The 23,360-nt window shown below is 47.4% G+C and overlaps 1 protein-coding gene across 1 annotated transcript in view; it reads left to right on the top strand.

The window, feature by feature from the left end:
* The window catches only part of ace (angiotensin I converting enzyme (peptidyl-dipeptidase A) 1), a 534,228-nt gene that overhangs the window by 139,187 nt on the left and 371,681 nt on the right, over positions 1-23,360 (top strand). Inside the window, exons 5-6 of the mRNA XM_072486945.1 lie at positions 335-526; positions 6,407-6,504. Coding sequence (XP_072343046.1) covers positions 335-526; positions 6,407-6,504 — 290 coding nt within the window. The remainder of the gene's footprint in view (positions 1-334; positions 527-6,406; positions 6,505-23,360) is intronic.

The following is a 23,360-nucleotide window of genomic DNA, read 5'->3' as shown; positions in this document are numbered from 1 at the left end:
GCCAAAATCGAACCGAGGTCTCTGACACTGTGAGGCAGCAGTTTTAACCTCTGTCTTGCTCCTGTGCCACCAAGGTCCAACATTAATCTGTATCAAGTTACTTGTTGAACGGACACTAGAATCTCATCCTATTTTCCTCTGTCCTCCTTTGAGACTGTTCTAACACCTACCACTTTGACAAAGTATCTCCCACATGTGCTGTTATCTCCTCATGTGCCTTGCAGACAACTTTTTATCTGATGACTGTCCAGTGAATCATCTTAGAATGTTTAAGTAAGTTAATGGCACTATTTAAATGCAAATTGTTGTGAATGGTATGAAACTTTGCTTGCAGGATTTGAGGACACAGGAGCGTATTGGAGATCCTGGTATGATTCAAATTCATTTGAGGCAGATCTTGAAAATATCTATAAGCAGATCAAACCTCTCTACCTTAATCTTCATGCCTTTGTGAGGAGAAAGTTGTATCAAAGATATGGACCCAAGTACATCAATCTGAAAGGACCTATTCCTGCACACCTATTCGGTAATTATCGTCTCTGAGAACTGACATTCCTTACAAATGAAACAATTAAAAGTTAATTGGTAGTGAACTTAAATATTTAGTGTGGTGTATTGGTTACAAACAGATTCCTCCAGTTGACTGGAGGTTAAGACACACTTATTAGATTGTTCTGAAGTCTCCAGCAATTAAGGATTAAGATTATAATCTGGGGGACTAAAACCATTGGATGTGCTGACCTACATGGCCACCATTCAATGGGACCATAGTTGTTCTTCAACCTCCACTTTCTGATCCTATCTCCACACTCTGATCCCTGTAAATTCCAAATATCTCTTGATCTCTCATTTTTTAATTTACTCATTGATTGAGCACCCACAACCCTTTGGGTAGAGGCTTTCCAAATTTCGCAACCTTCTGAGCGAACAACCTTTTCCTAATCTCAATTCAAAATAGCCAGCACTTTCTCATGACACTATGAACCCTAATTCCAGACAGGCCAATGAGGTGAAACAACATCTCAGCACTTACCCTGTCAAGCCCTCTTACCTGTTTCAATGAGATCACCTCTCATTTTGCTAAACTCCAGGGAGCAAAGGCCTGGTCCTGCTCAATCCCTTCTAATAGGACATCCCTCTCATCACAGGAATTAATCCAGTGATCGTTTGTCACACCCTCTCCAAGACAAATATATATTTCCTGAGGTATAGAGACCAAATCTGAACACAGTGCTTCAGGTGCAGACTCGCCCTACATAATTACAGTAAGACTTCCTTTTCTTACACTGGAATGTCTTTGCAATAATGACGAACATTTGCTGTCCTATTAGCTTGCTGTACCCACATACTTTCTGTGTTCCTTGTACAAGCACACTCAAACCTTTCTGAACACCAATATTTAATCATTTTCCTTTGTTTAAAAACTATTCGGTATTTCTATTTTCCCTACAAAATCCATAGAATCGCCACAGTGCAGAAGGAGGCCATTCAGGCCACTGACTCAGCACCAACCCTCTGAAAGAGCACCCGACCCAGGCCCTGCTTGGGATGGCTGATATGTGTAGGCCTTTAACCAGCTCCAGCTGGGTGGCCTCCTGGGAAGCTCATACTTCCTGAGTCTCACTGGGAGATTGACAATGGTTTCCCCGTGGTCCTCATGGGGTTACGACATCTTCCTATCTTCCAATTTATCCTTCCAGACTCGGGGGGCTTTTGGAAAACCATTACCGGCGCAGTTTGCTATTTCGGCTGCTCCCTCTTTTAGACCCTGAGATGGAGGCCATCAAGTCCAGGGCATTTGACATCTTTTAGTACCATTAATTTCACCAACCCTTTTTCTTTACTAATATAAATTTCTTAAAGTTCCTTACCCTTGTTAGACCCTAAATTCCCCATTGTCTATCCAACTACACCATTTCAGGGGTATTCCCTGTCATAAGGCCATTGGCTGGGACACAGCGGACATCCACTCCTCACATCTCTGCACCATCAGCCACATTGAGCAGTTGATGTTACAGAGAGTGTCACTCTGTGTGTGTCAGTGCACTGCTCCTGCACCCACTCAGAATGCTCCTGATGTAGATCTCCAAGAACATGGCCACTCTCTCAATGGAGGAGCTCCAATTTCTGACATATCACAAATTACATGTGCTGCTTGGTCTCCTCCAGTTACTGCCCAAGGCTCAGCAATGCCTCAGGAATCTCCCACATTCAGGAACTCATCTGCCTCTGATATTCCTGAAAGAAAATCCTTGTGTGTGACATCTGAGATCCAGCATCATCTCCTAGTAGAGAATGACTCAATCTGTCTGCCATTGTCTGAGGCTGACGGCCTTCCCTCCCCCACTGGAGAGGTGCGGTTGACCCAGTCTTCCCCGTTTTCAGCTAGACTGACGCCCAACTGAAGTGAGTGTGTTTGTGCTGGTGGAAGGTGTGGAGGAACAATGTGACAGTGCCGCCTCAGGGAAAGCTCTCCTCACTGAGGAGGTGGGTGATGACTGAGCTGGTACAGTCTGCCTCCCCTCCCCCACCCCTCCACAACTGGCCCTGTGGGAAACGCAGGTGGTGATGAGAGCTGGGGTTACTCAGCAGATGCCTCAGCACAAACAAGCCAACAGATGATAGCGGCGGTATGGACTACAGCACTCATGCCCTTTACGTGAAGATGGAGCTATCCAGTGACCCTGCTCTTCACAACTCCTGACTCTCAATCGCCCACAGCCTGACACAACGACACAGTCGCTATTTCTGCCACTGCCTCCTCCCATCAGGGTCAGAGTGTGAAACTGCAGCACATCACCTACCCGTCAGGGACATTGCCCTGCAGTTATGCGCTCCCTTCTCTGACAGGATGAAGAAAGACAAGTTTATGAGGAGACTGCCCTCCCTCATTTATTCCACAATTACATTCGCATCAGAAATAGGGCTCCTCAGTGATGCCCGAGTTCAATTAGGCCCCAAATGTGAGGGTGGCTGATGTCCCAATGATCCATCTGACCACTTAATCTGACAATGTTACACAGAACAATGCTCTGCTTGTGTCCATGCTGCTGTCATGGATTATCTTCAAGGACTAAAAGAACATTCTGGAAGTATTTGTGTGTTTTAAAAGACACTGGGCGGGATTCTCCGAAATGGAGGCAGAATGTCAGCGCCGTCGTGAACGCCGTCGCGTTTCACAACGGCGCAAAACGGGCGCGGACACTACCGATTCTGGCCCCCACAGGGGGCTAGCACAGCGGTTCACGCTGCTCCAGCCTCCCTTCCCAGCGCCAAATGGGCGCTGCGCCAACCCACACATACGCAGTGGCACCGCGCCAACCCGCGCATGCGATGGGGACCTCCTCAACGCGCCGACCCCGACGCAACATGGCGCGGGGGTTCAGGAGCCGGACGCGTAACAAAATAGGGCCGGAGGTGGAGAGGCCGGTCTGCCGATCAGTGGGCCAGACCCCATCGGAGGCCCCCTACCTTCACCACAGGCCACCCCCCGACCCTGTACGCAGAGTTCCCACCAGATGCGAGCCGGCGGGACTCTGCCGTTTCCACATGGCCGCTTGGCCCATCAAGACCGGAGAATCAGCGGCCCGGCGACCAGCGGCGCGCAAAACGCGCCGGCGCAAATGGCGCCGATTCTCCGCTCCTCGGTGAATTGCGTGCCAGCGTCAGGGTGGCGTGGCGCGATTGCGCCGATTTTCCGGCCCGGTTCGGGGTTCGGAGAATCCCGCCCACTGTCCCTTAAATAGTAAATGTCAGAACTCGTGTTGCTGCTGTTTCTGAAAAAAGCTGCATTTGACAAGCAAACGTAATTTAACAGTTTTAAAGAAGCTGGATGCTCTTGACCCCGGTGGACTGTTTTCAAAAGGGGTCACAGGGTGGTTTATGGTTTGAAAAAAAGCCATGCTTGGCAAACTGTGTTTAAGAGCTGGTTGGCTGTTTTTGTTTAGGATTAGCTGCTTGGGTAAAGAAGACACCAGCTCCTGAAACTCTCGACCCAGTCGAAAGCAAAAAGTGAAAACTTGCTCTGGAAAGTAACTCTACTTTCTAAATTCGACTGACTGCAAGTTTTCCGTAAAGTTCATTGGAAAAGAAGTGCATGAATCAATGATTGTTTCACAGAACAGTGCTGAGAGACTAATTGTACACACCAATTCAAGGACTCCATCATTTATCTTCAATTTCTCTGTGTGTGTATATTTACAGTAAGAAGTCTTACAACACCAGGTTAAAGTCCAACAGGTTTGTTTCAATGTCACTAGCTTTCGGAGCGCTGCCCCTTCCTCAGGTGAATGAAGAGGTATGTCCTTCATCTGCTGAGGAAGGAGCAGCGCTCCGAAACCTAGTGACATCGAAACAAACCTGTTGGACTTTAACCTGGTATTGTAAGACTTCTTACTGTGCTCACCCCAGTCCAACACCGGCATCTCCACATCATGTGTATATTTAGAAAGAGTAATCATTATATTTCCATAGTTCATTATGTATGTTAATAAGCTTTGCTTTTTTACTTGATAAATCTGGTTTTATGATAAACTAACAATTTTGTTGTGTATTGAAGAAACCGGGGTATTGAGTGTTCATTCTGAGATTAAGAAGTAAAGCACATAGTTGGCTGTACAGCTAGCTGGAGAAATCATTTAAATATATGTTGTGACCGGTGGAGTAGTGGAATTAGAGACAGACAGTGCATCTCGATTGTAACACTGTGTACAGAGTTAGAGACCTGTCTCCTGGCAGCCACTGGCCACCCACCTTTCCAGACTTTACCAAATCATTGAAGTGCATTCTACACCGGACCCATGCCTTCCTGACAACGCTCAAACTACTGACCTCCACCATGCCTCCTTGGTCCTCTTGGACAGATTTCTTTGACCAGATGTTGGCAGCACATTTTTCCTGTCGGACCCTGTGTCCGATAAAGTCTCAAAAGAGGCATTGGAACATCATGGTGCTGCCCGGGGTGGGTGCCTGCCTGAGCCAATGCCAGCCCAGCTCCTTGCGCTGCTCTGTAGCTTCAGTGAACGACAAGCAGTCATGGCTGCCCCTTGGCCACTTCAGAGGGCCCTCTGTTACTAGGCCCCGCCTCCAGACTTCTCCCTGTGCCACTGATTGGGCACTGAACATGCCCCCAGGCCAATTGGGCTCTTTCCATTTAAAAGTCACTTCAGAACATTGACATGACATGGGGTCAGACCAGGAAATCCAGGCATTGTGTCCCTTACCTCAGAATGATAATTCAGTCCATGGACTCGGAGCACAGTGATTTCAAGAGTCACCCACATGTCCACACCTCTCCATGACCTGATTCATCCCTACCTCTGTACCGTGTCCAGACCCTCAACCTTCTGAGAAACCCTGTGTTGCACTATTTCATAGGAACAGGAATAGGCCATTCAACCCCTCGAGCCTGTCCCTCCATTTAAAGAGGTCATGGATGATCTGTGACCTAACTCCACAGACCTGCCTTTGGTCCACATCCTTTAATATCTTTGCTTCGCAGAAATCTATCTATCTCAGGTTAACAACTGTTCTAGCTTCAACTACTGTTATTGGGAGGGAATTTTGAACCTCTATCACCCTTTACGTTAAGAAGTGCTGCCGAACATCTCTCCTGAATGGTCTGTCCCTCATCTTCTGTAATAACTTGCATGGGGCACATCAACTGGGGATGATTGTTTCCCTGTGCTCATTGGTGCTGCAAGCTCCCCCACAATGGGCGAGTAGCTTATTAGCACTGATATAAAAGTTCAGCCAGTGTGGGGCTGATGAAAATGGAGAGAGGACCTGGTGAGGTGTACCAGACCTTGTGTAGGTAATGATGTTTATTGAATGAAAAGACTTTGAAGAAACTCGTCGGACTCCCCTTGCTTTACTAAATCTTCCTTCATCTCCCATTGACAGCTTCAGCAGTGTAGGTTTTAATGTCTGGAATTCTCTCTTTCTCGCATTGGAACATCAGGAGGAAACCATTTAGACCCTTGAGTATGTTCCGCCATTCAATGAGATTGTGACTGACCTGCCACCTAACTCCATATTCCTTCATTCCTTCCATTAAACCTTGATGTAAAACCTAGCACCAATTACGATTTACAGAATAGTTTCAAACTTCCACCACCCTTTGTGTACAGAGGTCTTTCCTAATTTCACTGCTGAATGGTCTGGCTTGAACTTTTAGATTACACCGCCCAGTCCTAGAATCCCGAACCAGCAGAAATATTTTCTCCCCCTTTCAGACCCTCTCTAAAGCTTACCTGTTTGTCTCTTTCTTTGTCTCAAGATTAGATTCTGCCTGATTACTCTCCTGTGCAAACATTGTAGATTATTTCACAATGACAAAGATGCTTTAGAAATTCAGAGTGCTGTTGTAGACAGAGACATCTATTCTTGCTCTTTTTGCTCCTTTCAGGTAATATGTGGGCTCAAGATTGGAGCAACATCTATGACATGATGATCCCATTCCCAGACAAAGCCAATATCGATGTCACCGATACAATGGTTGCAAAGGTGAGTAGGCCATAGAATCATAGAATCATAGAATTTACAGTGCAGAAGGAGGCCATTCGGCCCATCGAGTCTACACCGGCTCTTGGAAAGAGCACCCTACCTAAGCCCACACTTCCACCCTATCCCCATAACCCAGTAACCCCACCCAACACCAAGGGCAATTTTGAACACAAAGTGCAATTTATCATGGCCAATCCACCTAACCTGCACATCTTTGGACTGTGGGAGGAAACCGGAGCACCCGGAGGAAACCCATGCACACACGGGGAGGATGTGCAGACTCCGCACAGACAGTGACCCAAGCCGGAATCGAACCTGGGACCCTGGAGCTGTGAAGCAATTGTGCTATCCACAATGCTACTGTGCTGCCCACTAGTATGTCATCTAGTATGATTCTACATAAGAGCAATACTGGGGCTTGAAGCTTAGTGTTACCAATCACGAAAGCGTGGAAGAACACAAAGGTAATTATACAACCAATAAAACTTTATGCAACATTCTGGGATCCTAACAATATTTTCTTCCCTAATCTGATGGCACAGGGAACAACTGATAATGAGGGTAAATATTTAGAATTTTTAAATTTGAGTGCCACCACAATAGACCAGCTGATAACTGAAATATACCATGCTCTTTATTGCTTTATTTGTGTTATATAATTAAGTAATGTATCAAGTATAATATATATAACAGGTACTGTACCATTTTATCTATAAACCATCAGGCAGTGTATGTCAGAGTCTGTCATATGTTTGTAAGCAGCTTTGTCCCATATCTATAAAATCATTGAAATTTTGCACCCCAGTATCAATATTGTATGAAGCTAGCATATCCCTCTTAGTAATTTTACATCAGATAGGTTTTCTATAATAAATTATCAAATACTTCCGGCCGGGATTTACCATGTGTTTTTCAGTGGGGGGAGGCAGCCCACCAGCGGGATCTACCGGTCCCGCCATTGTCAACGGGATATCCCGTTGACAGCACTCATCGTCGCCGGGAAACCCGTGCGCTGGCATGGGAACGGAAATTCCCGCCGGCATGAGCAGCTAGTAAATCCCGCCCAAATCTATAATGTATAGACAATAACCTATGTTACAGTGTCGATATGGATATAAAGTACTATCATTGTGTATATGCTTTATGGAAAGTACCATATTTGTATATATTTAATATTGTATTTGTTATTGTATTTAGTTTATAGATAAATATAAATGAATGTGCTATAGCCTTCTTTCAACAATATAGCCGGAATTCTCTGTATGTTCGCTTTGCAACACCCCCTCTGCCCACAGGTTACCTGGCGGCGTGGGGTGGCATAAATGAGAATTCTCATTGACAGCGGAGGGAACAGAAAATCCCGCCACCAACGAACGGTGCGCCGCCTCCCACTGATAATAAACACGTCGCTGGGAGGCGGGAAAATCCAGCCCTATGTTGGCTCCGCCTGCTTCTATTTTCTATGTTTTTCTGTTTCTGTGAAAGACCACCTGCTGCCATCTCCGTAATCACCCATCTCACCTCTACTCCACCTGCCATTAAAATCTTCATTCATGCTTTTTCTACCTCCAAACGGCTATTTCAAAGCTCTCCTGGCCTGCTCCTCTCTTTGCCCACATAAACTTGATTTTAACCCAAACCTTAGAACTCAACTTCACTCATCGTAACTGGCGCCAGTCCCTGCACTCACTGACCTGCATTGGCTCCCAATCCGGCATCGCCTCAAATTTAAAATTCTCATCCTTGTGTCCAAATCCTACTGTTGCCTGGCCCATCCTCATCTCCATGATCTCCTCCAGCTGTACAATATTTTGAGATCTCTTCAATTCTCTCATCCTGCCTGCTTGCACTTCCCCAGTTTTAAAGCTCCCCGCTGAGTGGCCGTGCTTTCAGCACTGTCAGCTCAAAGCTGTGGATTGTGTTCCCCAAATCTCTCCACCTCTACATCTCTTTGTTCCTTTAAGATGCTCCTTCAATATTTGATTCCTCTCATGCACAGCCACACACTCTAGGGCCAGTTCACTCAGCTATAAGTGCTTTATAAGTGCAGGTTGCTTTGCATTTGCAACATGGACTAGTTATTCTATCCCTGTACGTAGAATATATTCATTGATATTTTCTGGCATTGGACACAGGAAATTAAGCCATAAATCATGTTGAAATCTTTTGATTCTCTCATTGGGAATGTTATTGGGGGTTTCTTCAGGTTTCCAAGAAAACTCCCAGGCATGTTCCTGATAGAGTTTGCAGAGTTTGCAGTCCAAACTGATGGGCAACAGAAGTGAGGGCTTGGAGATGATATATTAATGGCATGAGCTGGAAGATTTTAATACGAGGAAATCCTTGCAAAAGAAAGGACACAAACAAAAAAAGCTTGCATGCATCAGAAACTCACAAAGCGCGTAATTCTGCCTTTAGCTAACTAAGTGCTAACGCCAGCGGAGAATTGGGACCAATTCCCGCTAGTGTGAGGAACGAGGTTGACGTGTCGTGCAATGGCACATGGTAAATTTTTAAACAAGGATCGAGGTTCGCGCTGGACCTGAGAGGGGCACGGCCTAATCTCTCTGACGGGTCCCGCTCTTTAGAGATCGGGGCGCCCTTTAACATCTCAGGACACAGTTGCAGATTCCCTGTATGGCTAGTAAGACCACCCCTAAACACTGGTAAGGGCCCCCACCACAATCGCTGGCAGGGCACCCCTCAGTACCTCCCATTCCCCCCTTCAGCCCCCCCACTCAGTTACCCCCTTCAGCCCCTCCCATGATTCCCCCTACAGGTCCCACCCCTTGTCAGTGCCAACTGGCACCTTGCACTCCAAGGGGGAGGTGGCAAGGGGGCGATTGCCTTCCCTACACTTATTGCCAGGGTGGAGGGGCCCAGGTCCTGGGTCTTTCCTGGGATGGGGGTTGTTTGGCTAGTCTTCCCATCTGCAGCTTTTAAACCCTTTAAGCTGTCTGTCAGCAGGTCAAAATTAATGATGTGTGAGAAGAAAGTGAACATCTCCCAATCTGTGGCCTTAAAACCTTTACACTGCCATGTTAAAATGAAAGATCTGTGAGGAGAAAGTAAGAAGTCTTACAACACCAGGTTAAAGTCCAACAGGTTTGTTTCGATGTCACTAGCTTTCGGAGCGCTGCTCCTTCCTCAGGTGAATGAAGAGGTATGTTCCAGAAACATATATATAGACAAATTCAAAGATGCCAGACAATGCTTAGAATGCGAGCATTAGCAGGTGATTAAATCTTTACAGATCCAGAGATGGGGTGACCCCAGGTTAAAGAGGTGTGAATTGCATCAAGCCAGGACAGTTGGTAGGATTTTGCAGGCCAGATGGTGGGGGATGAATGTAATGCGACATGAATCCCAGGTCCTGGTTGAGGCCGCACTCATGTGTGCGGAACTTGGCTATAAGTTTCTGCTCGGCGATTCTGTGTTGTCGCGCGTCCTGAAGGCCGCCTTGGAGAACGCTTACCCGGAGATCAGAGGCTGAATGCCCTTGACTGCTGAAGTGTTCCCCGACTGGAAGGGAACATTCCTGCCTGGTGATTGTTGCGCGATGTCCGTTCATTGGTTGTCGCAGCGTCTGCATGGTCTCGCCAATGTACCACGCTTCGGGACATCCTTTCCTGCAGCGTATGAGGTAGACAACGTTGGCCGAGTCGCACGAGTATGTACAACGTACCTGGTGGGTGGTGTTCTGACGTGTAATAGTGGTATCCATGTCGATGATCTGGCACGTCTTGCAGAGATTGCCATGGCAGGGTTGTGTGGTGTCGTGGTCACTGTTCTGAAGACTGGGTAGTTTGCTGCAAACAATGGTTCATTTGAGGTTGCGCGGTTGTTTGAAGGCAAGTAGTGGGGGTGTGGGGATGACCTTGGCAAGATGTTCATCGTCATCAATGACGTGTTGAAGGCTGTGAAGAAGATGACGTAGTTTCTCCGCTCCGGGGAAGTACTGGACGACGAAGGGTATTCTGTCGGTTGTGTCCCATGTTTGACTTCTGAGGAGGTCGGTGCGGTTTTTCGCTGTGGCGCGTTGGAACTGTCGATCGATGAGTCGAGTGCCATATCCCGTTCGTACGAGGTCATCTTTCAATGTCTGTAGATGGCTGTTACGCTCCTCCTCGTCTGAGCAGATCCTGTGTATACGGAGCGCTTGTCCATAGGGGATGGCTTCTTTAATGTGTTTAGGGTGGAAGCTGGAGAAGTGGAGCATCATGAGGTTATCCGTGGGTTTGCGGTAAAGCGAAGTGCTGAGGTGACCGTCCTTGATGGAGCGTTCTCCAAGGCGGCCTTCAGGACGCGCGACAACGCAGAATCGCCGAGCAGAAACTTATAGCCAAGTTCTGCACACATGAGTGCGGCCTCAACCGGGACCTGGGATTCATGTCGCATTACATTCATCCCCTACCATCTAGCCTGCGAAATCCTACCAACTGCCCTGGCTTGATGCAATTCACACCTCTTTAACCTGGGGTCACCCCATTGTTGATCCCCAAATTTCTTTCTCTGTCAGTCTGGCCTCAATAAAAGTTGAGACGGATTCGCACGTAAAAAGAAGTTATTTATTTAGCTTGCAAGCTTAATCATCTTACAGAAACGTAAAAGACATCCAGCCTCTTACACCCCAGAAAAACGACTGACTAAAAGACAAAGGGATCTCTGCAAAATCAATTCAAATGGTATCAAGTTTCACATACTCGACGGACATAGGTCAGCCTATGTCCCTCCTGACCTGTTTAATCTATTCTGATTGGCTCACTTCCAATCCCTTTCTCTGGCCCCTATCAATGCAGCATCACTCTCATAGACACACCTCTTCCTGCTTTTTCCATGCGGTCTCAAACCCCTTTGTCCCTAACTGCCAGAATCAAAGTGGCTTATTTCTACATTACATTAACTAGTATCTCTAAAGTAACTATTTTATATCACATTCGTCATTCCCTCCTTTTATCATTCCATGATAACCGAACTATCCAATCCATAGCTACGGTTCCTCATCTAAAAAGATCCGTCGCTCCATTTCCAATTCCTGTCTTAGCCCCCCTTCATCTGCCTCACCCTCATGGATTTTAACAGTTAAATTTTTTTTCTCGGTGATTGGGGCGGTGATCTGATCTAGTGCACCCCGCATTCTACCCATCACACATTTAAGGATGGCCAGGCCCACAAAGATGCAGCCGATAGCTACCACTAGATACATGGCCATATTTATCAACCAGTCCTTCCATCCTCCAAATCCCCAGTTACCCCAAGAGCCAGGATCCTGCATCCCGTCCAAGTGATCCCGTATGCGATCCATAAATTTAGTGATGTTAGCGGTCAAGTCCTGAACCCCCATAATACACTTGCCCTGTACTATGGCGCATACCCCACCCTCACGGGCCAGAAGATAGTCAAGAGCATACCGGTTCTGCATTGCAAACAACCGTAGCTGAGACAACTCCTTAGTTATTGCCCCGAGGGCTCCCAAGGTTTCATTTCCCAAGATGGTAAGGCCGCAAATAAAATAATTCCGATCACTAACAGCCAAGGAAAATTCTTTAACTTAATCAACTATATTTTTAACACACAGACATATAGAGGTGAACCATTTTTCAATTTCAAATGTTACATCTACCTCTCATAACATAACCCAACCGAATTAACTTACAAATACAGTTGAACCATTTATATTTTAAATGTTACATCAACAGTACAGCCTACCCCAGCCGAATTAACTCACAATTAAAGTTGAACCATTTATCTTAAATGTTACATCAACAATACAGCCTGCCCCAGCCGAATTAACTCACAAATAAAGTTGAACCATTTATCTTAAATGTTACATCAACAATACAGCCTGCCCCAGCCGAATTAACTCACAAATAAAGTTGAACCATTTATCTTAAATGTTACATCAACAATACAGCCTGCCCCAGCCGAATTAACTCACAAATAAAGTTGAACCATTTATCTTAAATGTTACATCAACAATACAGCCTGCCCCAGCCGAATTAACTCTATGAAATCCCATCAATTAAAATGCTTATCCCCAGACTGACCTGTGATTTCGTCGAGGCGGTCTTTCTGTGCCAACCGCGAGTGACCAGACTAATCAGACGATAAGAAGAGGGGAACAATCAATGCTGGTCGTTTTCCAGTTCTACATTGAGGGCCCTTTGTTCCCCATCCTCCTGTTCATAATCAGTCGAATTCTGATTTCGCAGTTGGATCAGGATCGCCCTGAGAAATCCCGGTTTTCGGCACCAAATGTTGATCCCCAAATTTCTTTCTCTGTCAGTCTGGCCTCAATAAAAGTTGAGACGGATTTGCACGTAAAAATAAGTTATTTATTTAGCTTGCAAGCTTAATCATCTTACAGAAACGTAAAAGACATCCAGCCTCTTACACCCCAGAAAAACGACTGACTAAAAGACAAAGGGATCTCTGCAAAATCAATTCAAATGGTATCAAGTTTCACATACTCGACGGACATAGGTCAGCCTATGTCCCTCCTGACCTGTTTAATCTATTCTGATTGGCTCACTTCCAATCCCTTTCTCTGGCCCCTATCAATGCAGCATCACTCTCATAGACACACCTCTTCCTGCTTTTTCCATGCGGTCTCAAACCCCTTTGTCCCTAACTGCCAGAATCAAAGTGGCTTATTTCTACATTACATTAACTAGTATCTCTAAAGTAACTATTTTATATCACATTCGTCACCATCATGGATCTGTAAAGATTTAATCACCTGCTAATGGTCGCATTCCAAGCATTGTTTGGCATCTTTGAATTTGTCTATATATGTGTTTCTGGAACATACCTCTTCATTCACCTGAGGAAGGAGCAGCGCTCCGAAAGCTAGTGACATCGAAACAAACCTGTTGGACTTTAACCTGGTGTTGTATGACTTTGTACTGTGCTCACCCCAGTCCAACACCGGCATCTCCACATCATGTCTACCATCGACACCGCAAACTGCCGGCTCAAAGTGGAGAGGATCTCCAGGAAGATTGCGCATATAGACACTGACATTAAGTTTCTACAAAGATGCAAGAAAGCAGACAAGATCCCGAAAGGGCTACAGATCACAAACCCACTCAAGTCGACCTACAACACAGACTACGTTGAGAGACTTTGCCGTCGCACCTCTCTCACACTCCTCAACCACCTCGTCCGCCAGCTCTACAGCAGACGACGCAACCTGGAAACCAAGATAGAGGCCATATTCTCAACCTTCGCTCAGGACGCAGCAGACCAGCTGCGGAACACCGCCAAACAGATGAGACAACAATACTATGCCACCTATATGCACAGCAAGACCAGAAAGCTTGAGAAACTTGGCATCACCACCGGCAGCAACCAAGCCACCCCCGGTGCCACAGTAGAAAATAATACAGGGAAATCTATTGTCAACTTGTCAGACTACACCCTTCAACCAGACGAAATCGAAGTCCTCAGCAGAGGGCTCAATTTCTGCACCACCACCAAAATGGACCCCATCAGTCTCGCGGCAGACACGGAGGAATTCATCAGGAGAATGAGGCTCCAAGAATTCTTCCACAGACCCCAAGAGGCCAACAGCGAACCCAAGCAGACTACCAATGAACCGGAACAGCAGACCGAGAGATCTGCGGTGTGGCAACCGAAGAGGAAAGAGTCGAATTGGACCCCTCCGGAAGGCCGCTGCCTTAGACTCGACATGTATGCTCAAGCCGTCAGGAGTCGCGTCAATGCCAGATTCATCAGTCGCATTCACAAGACAGCCCCGAACGTCACCCAAGCACAACGCAATGCCATCCGCGCTCTCAAGACCAACCGCAGCATCGTCATCAAACCAGCAGACAAAGGAGGGGCCACTGTCGTACTGAACAGAACAGACTACTGCAAAGAAGTATACCGACAACTGAACAACCAAGAACACTACAGACAGTTACCCGCAGATCCGACCAAGGAACACATCCGCCAACTTAACAGACTGATCAAGACCTTGGATCCAGATCTTCAGAGCACCCGACGTGCTCTCATTCCACGTACTCCCCGCATTGGAGATCTCTACTGCCTCCTGAAAATACATAAGGCCAACACACCCTATCGTTTCAGGCAATGGGACCTTGTGTGAGAACCTCTCTGGCTACATCAAGGGCATCTTGAAACCCATCGTACAAGGTACGCCCAGCTTCTGTCGCGACACGACGGACTTCCTACAGAAACTCAGCACCCATGGACCAGTTGAACCAGGAACATTCCTCGTCACAATGGACGTCTCGGCACTCTACACCAGCATCCCCCATGACGACGGCATTGCTGCAACAGCCTCAGTACTCAACACCGGCAACTGCCAATCTCCAGATGCAATTCTGCAACTCATCCGCTTCATTCTGGATCACAATGTCTTCACCTTCGACAACAAGTTCTTCATCCAGACGCACGGAACAGCCATGGGGACCAAATTCGCACCCCAATACGCCAACATCTTCATGCACAAGTTTGAACAGGACCTACTCACCGCACAGGACCTTCAACCGACGTTATACACCAGATACATCGCTGACATTTTTTTCCTTTGGACCCACGGCGAAGAATCACTGAAACGACTACACGATGACATTAATAAGTTCCATCCAACCATCAGACTCACCATGGACTACTCTCCAAAATCAGTTGCATTCTTGGACACACTCGTCTCCATCAAGGACGGTCACCTCAGCACTTTGCTTGACCGCAAACCCACGGATAACCTCATGATGCTCCACTTCTCCAGCTTCCACCCTAAACACATTAAAGAAGCCATCCCCTATGGACAAGCGCTCCGTATACACAGGATCTGCTCAGACGAGGAGGAGCGTAACAGCCATCTACAGACATTGAAAGATGACCTTGTACGAACGGGATATGGCACTCGACTCATCGATCGACAGTTCCAACGCGCCACAGCGAAAAACCGCACCGACCTCCTCAGAAGACAAACATGGGACACAACCGACAGAATACCCTTCGTCGTCCAGTACTTCCCCGGAGCGGAGAAACTACGTCATCTTCTTCACAGCCTTCAACACGTCATTGATGACGATGAACATCTTGCCAAGGTCATCCCCACACTCCCACTACTTGCCTTCAAACAACCGCGCAACCTCAAACGAACCATTGTTTGCAGCAAACTACCCAGTCTTCAGAGCAGTGACCACGACACCACACAACCCTGCCATGGCAATCTCTGCAAGACGTGCCAGATCATCGACATGGATACCACTATTACACGTGAGAACACCACCCACCAGGTACGCGGTACATACTCGTGCGACTCGGCCAACGTTGTCTACCTCATACGCTGCAGGAAAGGATGTCCCGAAGCGTGGTACATTGGCGAGACCATGCAGACGCTGCGACAACCAATGAACGGACATCGCGCAACAATCACCAGGCAGGAATGTTCCCTTCCAGTCGGGGAACACTTCAGCAGTCAAGGGCATTCAGCCTCTGATCTCCGGGTAAGCGTTCTCCAAGGCGGCCTTCAGGACGCGCGACAACACAGAATCGCCGAGCAGAAACGTATAGCCAAGTTCCGCACACATGAGTGCGGCCTCAACCGGGACCTGGGATTCATGTCGCATTACATTCATCCCCCACCATCTGGCCTGCAAAATCCTACCAACTGTCCTGGCTTGATGCAATTCACACCTCTTTAACCTGGGGTCACCCCATCTCTGGATCTGTAAAGATTTAATCACCTGCTAATGGTCGCATTCCAAGCATTGTTTGGCATCTTTGAATTTGTCTATATATGTGTTTCTGGAACATACCTCTTCATTCACCTGAGGAAGGAGCAGCGCTCCGAAAGCTAGTGACATCGAAACAAACCTGTTGGATTTTAACCTGGTGTTGTAAGACTTCTTACTGTGCTCACCCCAGTCCAACGCCGGCATCTCCACATTGTGAGAAGAAAGTGAAAGTCTTTCCTTTAATGTGGCGGAACCTTTGAAGTGGCTTTCATTGCCTGCAAATTTCACTGCCTTTTAATGTTTTTCAAGCCTCGGTGCATGCTTAGAAGCCTTAAAGCATTGAACTGCATTGTTGACATTCAATTTCATGGGCCATTGCCTTTTAAAAGCCTTTTGATTGGCAGATCCAGGCAGTTTCAAAGGAAGGCTTATCATTGTCTATTTATATAGCTCTACAGTGGTCCATTAACTCTGAAATATTTCCTCTTTTGAAGAGCTGTTCTTTCTAACCTGCCCTTCCATACCAGCCCAAGCCCTACAACCCGCTGCAGGATCCCCCTCGGCACTCTGGAAGCAACTGTAGGGAGAGTACTCACCTCCTTACATAATACCCTCTCACATAGAAACATACATAGAAAATAGAGTAGGCCATTTGGCCCTTCGAGCCTCCTCCACCATTCGTTATGATCATGGCTGATCATCCCTATAGCCCCAAGATCTGTATCTAATTCATTCTTGAAATCACACAACGTTTTGGCCTACTTTCTGTGGTCGTGAATTCCACAGTTTCACCACTCTCTGGGTGAAGAAATTTCTCCTCACCTCAGTCCTAAAAGGTTTACTCTCTATCCTCAAACTATGGCCCCTAGTACTGGACTCCCCCACTAACGGGAACATTCTTTTTGAATTTACCTGTCTAATCCTGTTAGCATTTTGGAAGTTTCGATGAGATCCCCTCTCACTCTTCTAAACTCCAATGAATATAATCCCAACCGACTATGTCTTTCATCATATGACAATCTAGCCATCCCAGGAGTGAGCCTGGTAAACCTTCACTGCACTCCCTACATAGCAAGAGCATCCTTCCTCAGATAAGGACAACAAAGCTGCACACACTGCTCTAGGTGTGGCCTCACCAACGCCCTATACGATTGCAGTAATGCATCCGTATTCCTGTACTCAAATCTGCTCGCTATGATGGCCAACATACCATTTGCCTTCTTTACTGCCTTTTGTACCTGCGCATTTACTGTCAGCAATTGATGCACAAACTTACACCCATTCCAATAATAATCGGCCATCCTATTTTTGCGACTAAAGTGGATAACCTCACATTTATCCACACTATAGTGTATCTGCCTTGCATATGCCCACTCACTCAGCCTGTCCAAATCATGCTGACGCATCTATACATCCTCCTCACAGCTCACTCTCCCACCCAACTTTGTATCATCTGCAAATTTGGAGCCAATGGGTCGGATTCTCCATTCTGGAGACTAAGTGCTTACGCCAACGTAGAATATAGAACATAGACAAATACAGCACAGAACAGGCCCTTCGGCCCACGATGTTGTGCCGAACCTTTGTCCTGGATTAATCATAGATTATCATTGAATTTACAGTGCAGAAGGAGGCCATTCGGCCCATTGAATCTGCACCGGCACTTGGAAAGAGCACCCTACCCAAAGATAACATCTCCACCCAACACTAAGGGCAATTTTGGACACTAAGGGCAATTTATAATGGCCAATCCACCTAACCTGCACATCTTTGGACTGTGGGAGGAAACGGGAGCACCCGGAGGAAACCCATGGAGACACGGGGAGGATGTGCAGACTCCGCACAGACAGTGACCCAAGCCGGAATCGAACCTGGGACCCTGGAGCTGTGAAGCAATTGTGCTATCCACAATGCTACCGTGCTTCCCTTAAGAACAAATAAATCTACACTATATCATTTTACTGTAATCCATGTACCTATCCAATAGCTGCTTGAAGGTCCATAGTGTTTCCGACTCAGCTACTTCCACAGGCAGTGCATTCCATGCCCCCACTACTCTCTGGGTAAAGAACCTACCTCTGACATCCCCCCTATATCTTCCACCATTCACCTTAAATTTATGTCCCCTTGTAATGGTTTGTTCCACCTGGGGAAATAGTCTCTGACTGTCTACTCTATCTATTCCCCTGATCATCTTATAAACCTCTATCAAGTCGCTCCTCATCCTTCTCCGTTCTAATGAGAAAAGGCCTAGCACCCTCAACCTTTCCTCATAAGACCTACTCTCCATTCCAGGCAACATCCTGGTAAACCTCCTTTGCACCTTTTCCAAAGCTTCTACATCCTTCCTAAAATGAGGCGACCAGAACTGTACACAGTACTCCAAATGTGGCCTTACCAAAGTTTTGTACAGCTGCATCATCACCTCACGGCTCTTAAATTCAATCCCTCTGTTAATGAACGCTAGCATACCATAGGCCTTCTTCACAGCTCTATCCACTTGAGTGGCAACTTTCAAAGATGTATGAACATAGACCCCAAGATCTCTCTGCTCCTCCACATTGCCAAGAACTCTACCGTTAACCCTGTATTCCGCATTCATATTTGTCCTTCCAAAATGGACAACCTCACACTTTTCAGGGTTAAACTCCATCTGCCACTTCTCAGCCCAGCTCTGCATCCTATCTATGTCTCTTTGCAGCTGACAACAGCCCTCCTCACTATCCACAACTCCACCAATCTTCGTATCGTCTGCAAATTTACTGACCCACCCTTCAACTCCCTCATCCAAGTCATTGATGAAAATCACAAACAGCAGAGGACCCAGAACTGATCCCTGTGGTACGCCACTGGTAACTAGGATCCAGGCTGAATATTTGCCATCCACCACCACTCTCTGACTTCTATCGGTTAGCCAGTTCGTTATCCATCTGGCCAAATTTCCCACTATCCCATGCCTCCTTACTTCCTGCAGAAGCCTACCATGGGGAACCTTATCAAATGCCTTACTAAAATCCATGTACACTACATCCACTGCTTTACCTTCATCCATATGCTTGGTCAGCTCCTCAAAGAATTCAATAATACTTGTAAGGCAAGACCTACCCCTCACAAATCCATGCTGACTATCCCTAATCAAGCAGTGTCTTTCCAGATGCTCAGAAATCCTATCCTTCAGTACCCTTTCCATTACTTTGCCTACCACCGAAGTAAGACTAACTGGCCTGTGATTCCCAGGGCTATCCCTAGTCCCTTTTTTGAACAGGGGCACGGCATTTGCCATTCCCCAATCCCCGGTACCACCCCTGTTGACAGTGAGGACAAAAAGATCATTGCCAACGGCTCTGCAATGTCATCTCTTGCTTCCCATAGAATCCTTGGATATATCCCGTCAGGCCCGGGGGACTTGTCTATCCTCAGGTTTTTCAAAATGCCCAACACATCTTCCTTCCTAACAAGTATTTCCTCGAGCTTACCAGTCTGTTTCACACTGTCCTCTCCAACAATATGGCTTCTCTCATTTGTAAACACAGAAGAAAAGTACTCGTTCAAGACCTCTCCTGTCTCTTCAGACTCAATACACAATCTCTCGCTACTGTCCTTGATTGGACCATCCCTCGCTCTAGTCATTCTCATATTTCTCACATATGTGTAAAAGGCCTTGGGGTTTTCCTTGATCCTACCCGCCAAAGATTGTTCATGCCCTCTCTTCGCTCTCCTAATCCCTTTCTTCAGTTCCCTTCTGGCTATCTTGTATCCCTCCAACGCCCTGTCTGAACCTTGTTTCCTCAGCCTTACATAAGTCTCCTTTTTCCTCTTAACAAGACATTCCACCTCTCTTGCCAACCATGGTCCCCTCACTTGACCATCTCTTCCCTGCCTGACAGGGACATACATATCAAGGACACGTAGTACCTGTTCCTTGAACAAGTTCCACATTTCACTTGTGTCCTTCCCTGACAGCCTATGTTCCCAACTTATGCACTTCAATTCTTGTCTGACAACATCGTATTTACCCTTCCCCCAATTGTAAACCTTGCCCTGTTGCAAGCACCTATCCCTCTCTATTACTAAAGTGAAAGTCACAGAATTGTGGCCTCTATCTCCAAAATGCTCCCCCGCTAACAAATCTATCACTTGCCCTGGTTCATTACCAAGTACTAAATCCAATATTGCCCCTCCTCTGGTTGGACAATCTACATACAGTGTTAGAAACGCTTCCTGGACCCACTGCACAAACACCACCCCATCCAAACTATTTGATCTAAAGAGTTTCCACTCAATGTTTGGGAAGTTAAAGTCACCCATGACTACTACCCTGTGACTTCTGCATCTTTCCAAAATCTGTTTCCCAATCTGTTCCTCCACATCTCTGCTACTATTGGGGGGCCTAGAGAAAACTCCTAACAAGGTGACTGCTCCTTTCCTATTTCTGACTTCAACCCATACTACCTCAGTAGGCTGATACTCCTCGAACTGCCTTTCTGCAGCTGTTATACTATCTCTAATTAACAATGCCACCCCCCCACCTCTTTTACCACCCTCCCTAATATCTTATTGAAATATCTATAACCAGGGACCTCCAACAACCATTTCTGCCCCTCTTCTATCCAAGTTTCCGTGATGGCCACCACATCGTAGTCCCAAGTACCGATCCATGCCTTAAGTTCACCCACCTTATTCCTGATGCTTCTTGCGTTGAAGTATACACACTTCAACCCATCTCCGTGCCTGCAAGTACTCTCCTTTGTCAGTATTCCCTTCCCCACTGCCTCATTACACACTTTGGCGTCCTGAATATTGGCTACCTTAGTTGCTGGACTACAAATCCAGTTCCCATTCCCCTGCCAAATTAGTTTAAACCCTCCCGAAGAGTACTAGAAAACCTCCCTCCCAGGATATTGGTGCCCCTCTGGTTCAGAAGCAACCCGTCCTGCTTGTACAGGTCCCACCTTCCCCAGAATGCGCTCCAATTATCTAAATACCTGAAGCCCTCCCTCCTACACCATTCCTGCATTCACATGTTTAGCTGCACTCTCTCCCTATTCCTAGCCTCGCTATCACGTGGCACCGGCAACAAACCAGAGATGACAACTCTGTCTGTCCTGGCTTTTAACTTCCAGCCTAACTCCCTAAACTCGTTTATTACCTCCACACCCCTTTTCCTACCTACGTCGTTGGTACCAATGTGCACCACGACTTCTGGCTGTTCCCCCTCCCCCTTCAGGATCCTGAAGACACGATCCGAGAGATCCCTGGCCCTGGCACCCGGGAGGCAACATGCCTTCCGGGAGTTTCGCTCGCGACCACAGAATCTCCTACCTATTCCCCTAACCATTGAATCTCGTACAACTATTGCTTTTCTATTCTCGTCCCTTCCCTTCTGAGCCCTAGCGGCCAGATCTCTGGCACTGAGTCTGGAGGCAACATGCCTTCCGGGAGTATCGCTCGCGACCACAGAGTCTCCTATCTATTCCCCTAACCATTGAATCTCCTACAACTATTGCTTTTCTATTCTCCCCCCTTCCCTTCTGAGCCCCAGAGCCAGACTCAGTGCCAGAGACCTGGCCGCTAGGGCCTTCCCCCGGTAGGTCATCCCCCCCAACAGCATCCAAAACGGTATACTTATTTTGGAGGGGAACGGCGAGGGATCCCTGCACTGTCTGCCTGTTTGGGTTTTTTTCCCTGACTCTAACCCAGCTATTCTTGTCCTGGACCTTGGGTGTGGTTACCTCCCTGTAACTCTTCTCTATCACCCCCTCTGCCTCCCGGATGATCCGAAGTTCATCCAGCTTCAGCTCCAGTTCCCTAACACGGTCTTTGAGGAACTGGAGTTGTGTGCACTTCCCGCAGGTATAGTCAGTGGGGACACCGGTGGTATCCCTCACCACCCACATCCTACAGGAGGAGCATGCAACTGGCCTAGCCTCCATCCCCTCTTACCTTACAGAATATAGCTGCCCTGTGGACCAACTGGATCTCCGCCCTCCGACTCTGCTCCCAGTCAGCTGCACTCTCTGTAAACTCCTGGCTCTCTTCTCACTCTTTGCGGAAATGTAGGAAACAAAATGAAAGGAGCACCCTACTCCCTCCTCACCTAACTCCCTCAGTCACCAAACTCTCACTATAGCACTCAAATGCACCAAATTCAGCACTCCCTCAGTCACCGAACTCTCACTATAGCACTCAAATGCACCAAATTCAGCACTCCCTCAGTCACCAAACTCTCACTATAGCACTCAAATGCACCAAATTCAGCACTCCCTCAGTCACCAAACTCTCACTATAGCACTCAAATGCACCAAATTCAGCACTCCCTCAGTCACCGAACTCTCACTATAGCACTCAAATGCACCAAATTCAGCACTCCCTCAGTCACCGAACTCTCACTACAGCACTCAAATGCACCAAATTCAGCACTCAGTGCAAAAGAATGTGTCGACTTTCATGACAGGAAATTTGGCACAAATCCCTCCCCGATTCCGGTACCATTGAGGGGCTAGCACCGGCGCCGACTGAAACACCCACTCGGCCGCGCATACCCACAGCTGATGACCTACACCGTTCGAGCCATACAACATGGCGCCACCTAACTCGCCAACCGCAACCCACACCTACAGCCCACCCCCTGTGCACCCCCGGCCACACCCCACCAGCCCCCCCAGCCCTGACAGATGCCCCACCGGGCAGCAGTACTGATCCCTGCTGAGTGTGGTGGCGCTGGACACAGTCCACAGCTGGCATGCCGGCTCAGACCATACGTGTCCCGCGCCGTCGGGAACTCGGCCCATCAGGGGCAGAGCATCGCGAGAGGGCCGGCTAATGAGGCGCCAACGGCATTGCAACTGCGCGCGCCGTACGTCACGATAATGCCAGTTTGGAGGGGGGGGTGGAGAATCCCAAACCGGCGTCAAACCGCCGCTGGCCCCGATTTTGGCGTCGCAATTGAGTCTCCGTCCGATCGGCGATTACGATTTTGGCATCGGGCAATGGAGAATCCTGGCAAATATATTTAGTTCTTCGTCAAAATCCTTAATGTATAATGTGAAAAGTTGGGCTCCTAACACAGATCCCTGCTGTACCCTCCTAGTCACTGCCTGCTAATTGGAAAAATACCCATTTATTCCAAATCTTTGCTTCCTGTTA

The sequence above is a fragment of the Scyliorhinus torazame genome, chromosome 21 (genome assembly GCF_047496885.1).
Source record: "Scyliorhinus torazame isolate Kashiwa2021f chromosome 21, sScyTor2.1, whole genome shotgun sequence".
NCBI lineage: Eukaryota > Metazoa > Chordata > Chondrichthyes > Carcharhiniformes > Scyliorhinidae > Scyliorhinus > Scyliorhinus torazame.
The sequence above is the reverse complement of the archived record's forward strand: the minus strand, read 5'-3'. Positions and strand labels throughout refer to the sequence as shown.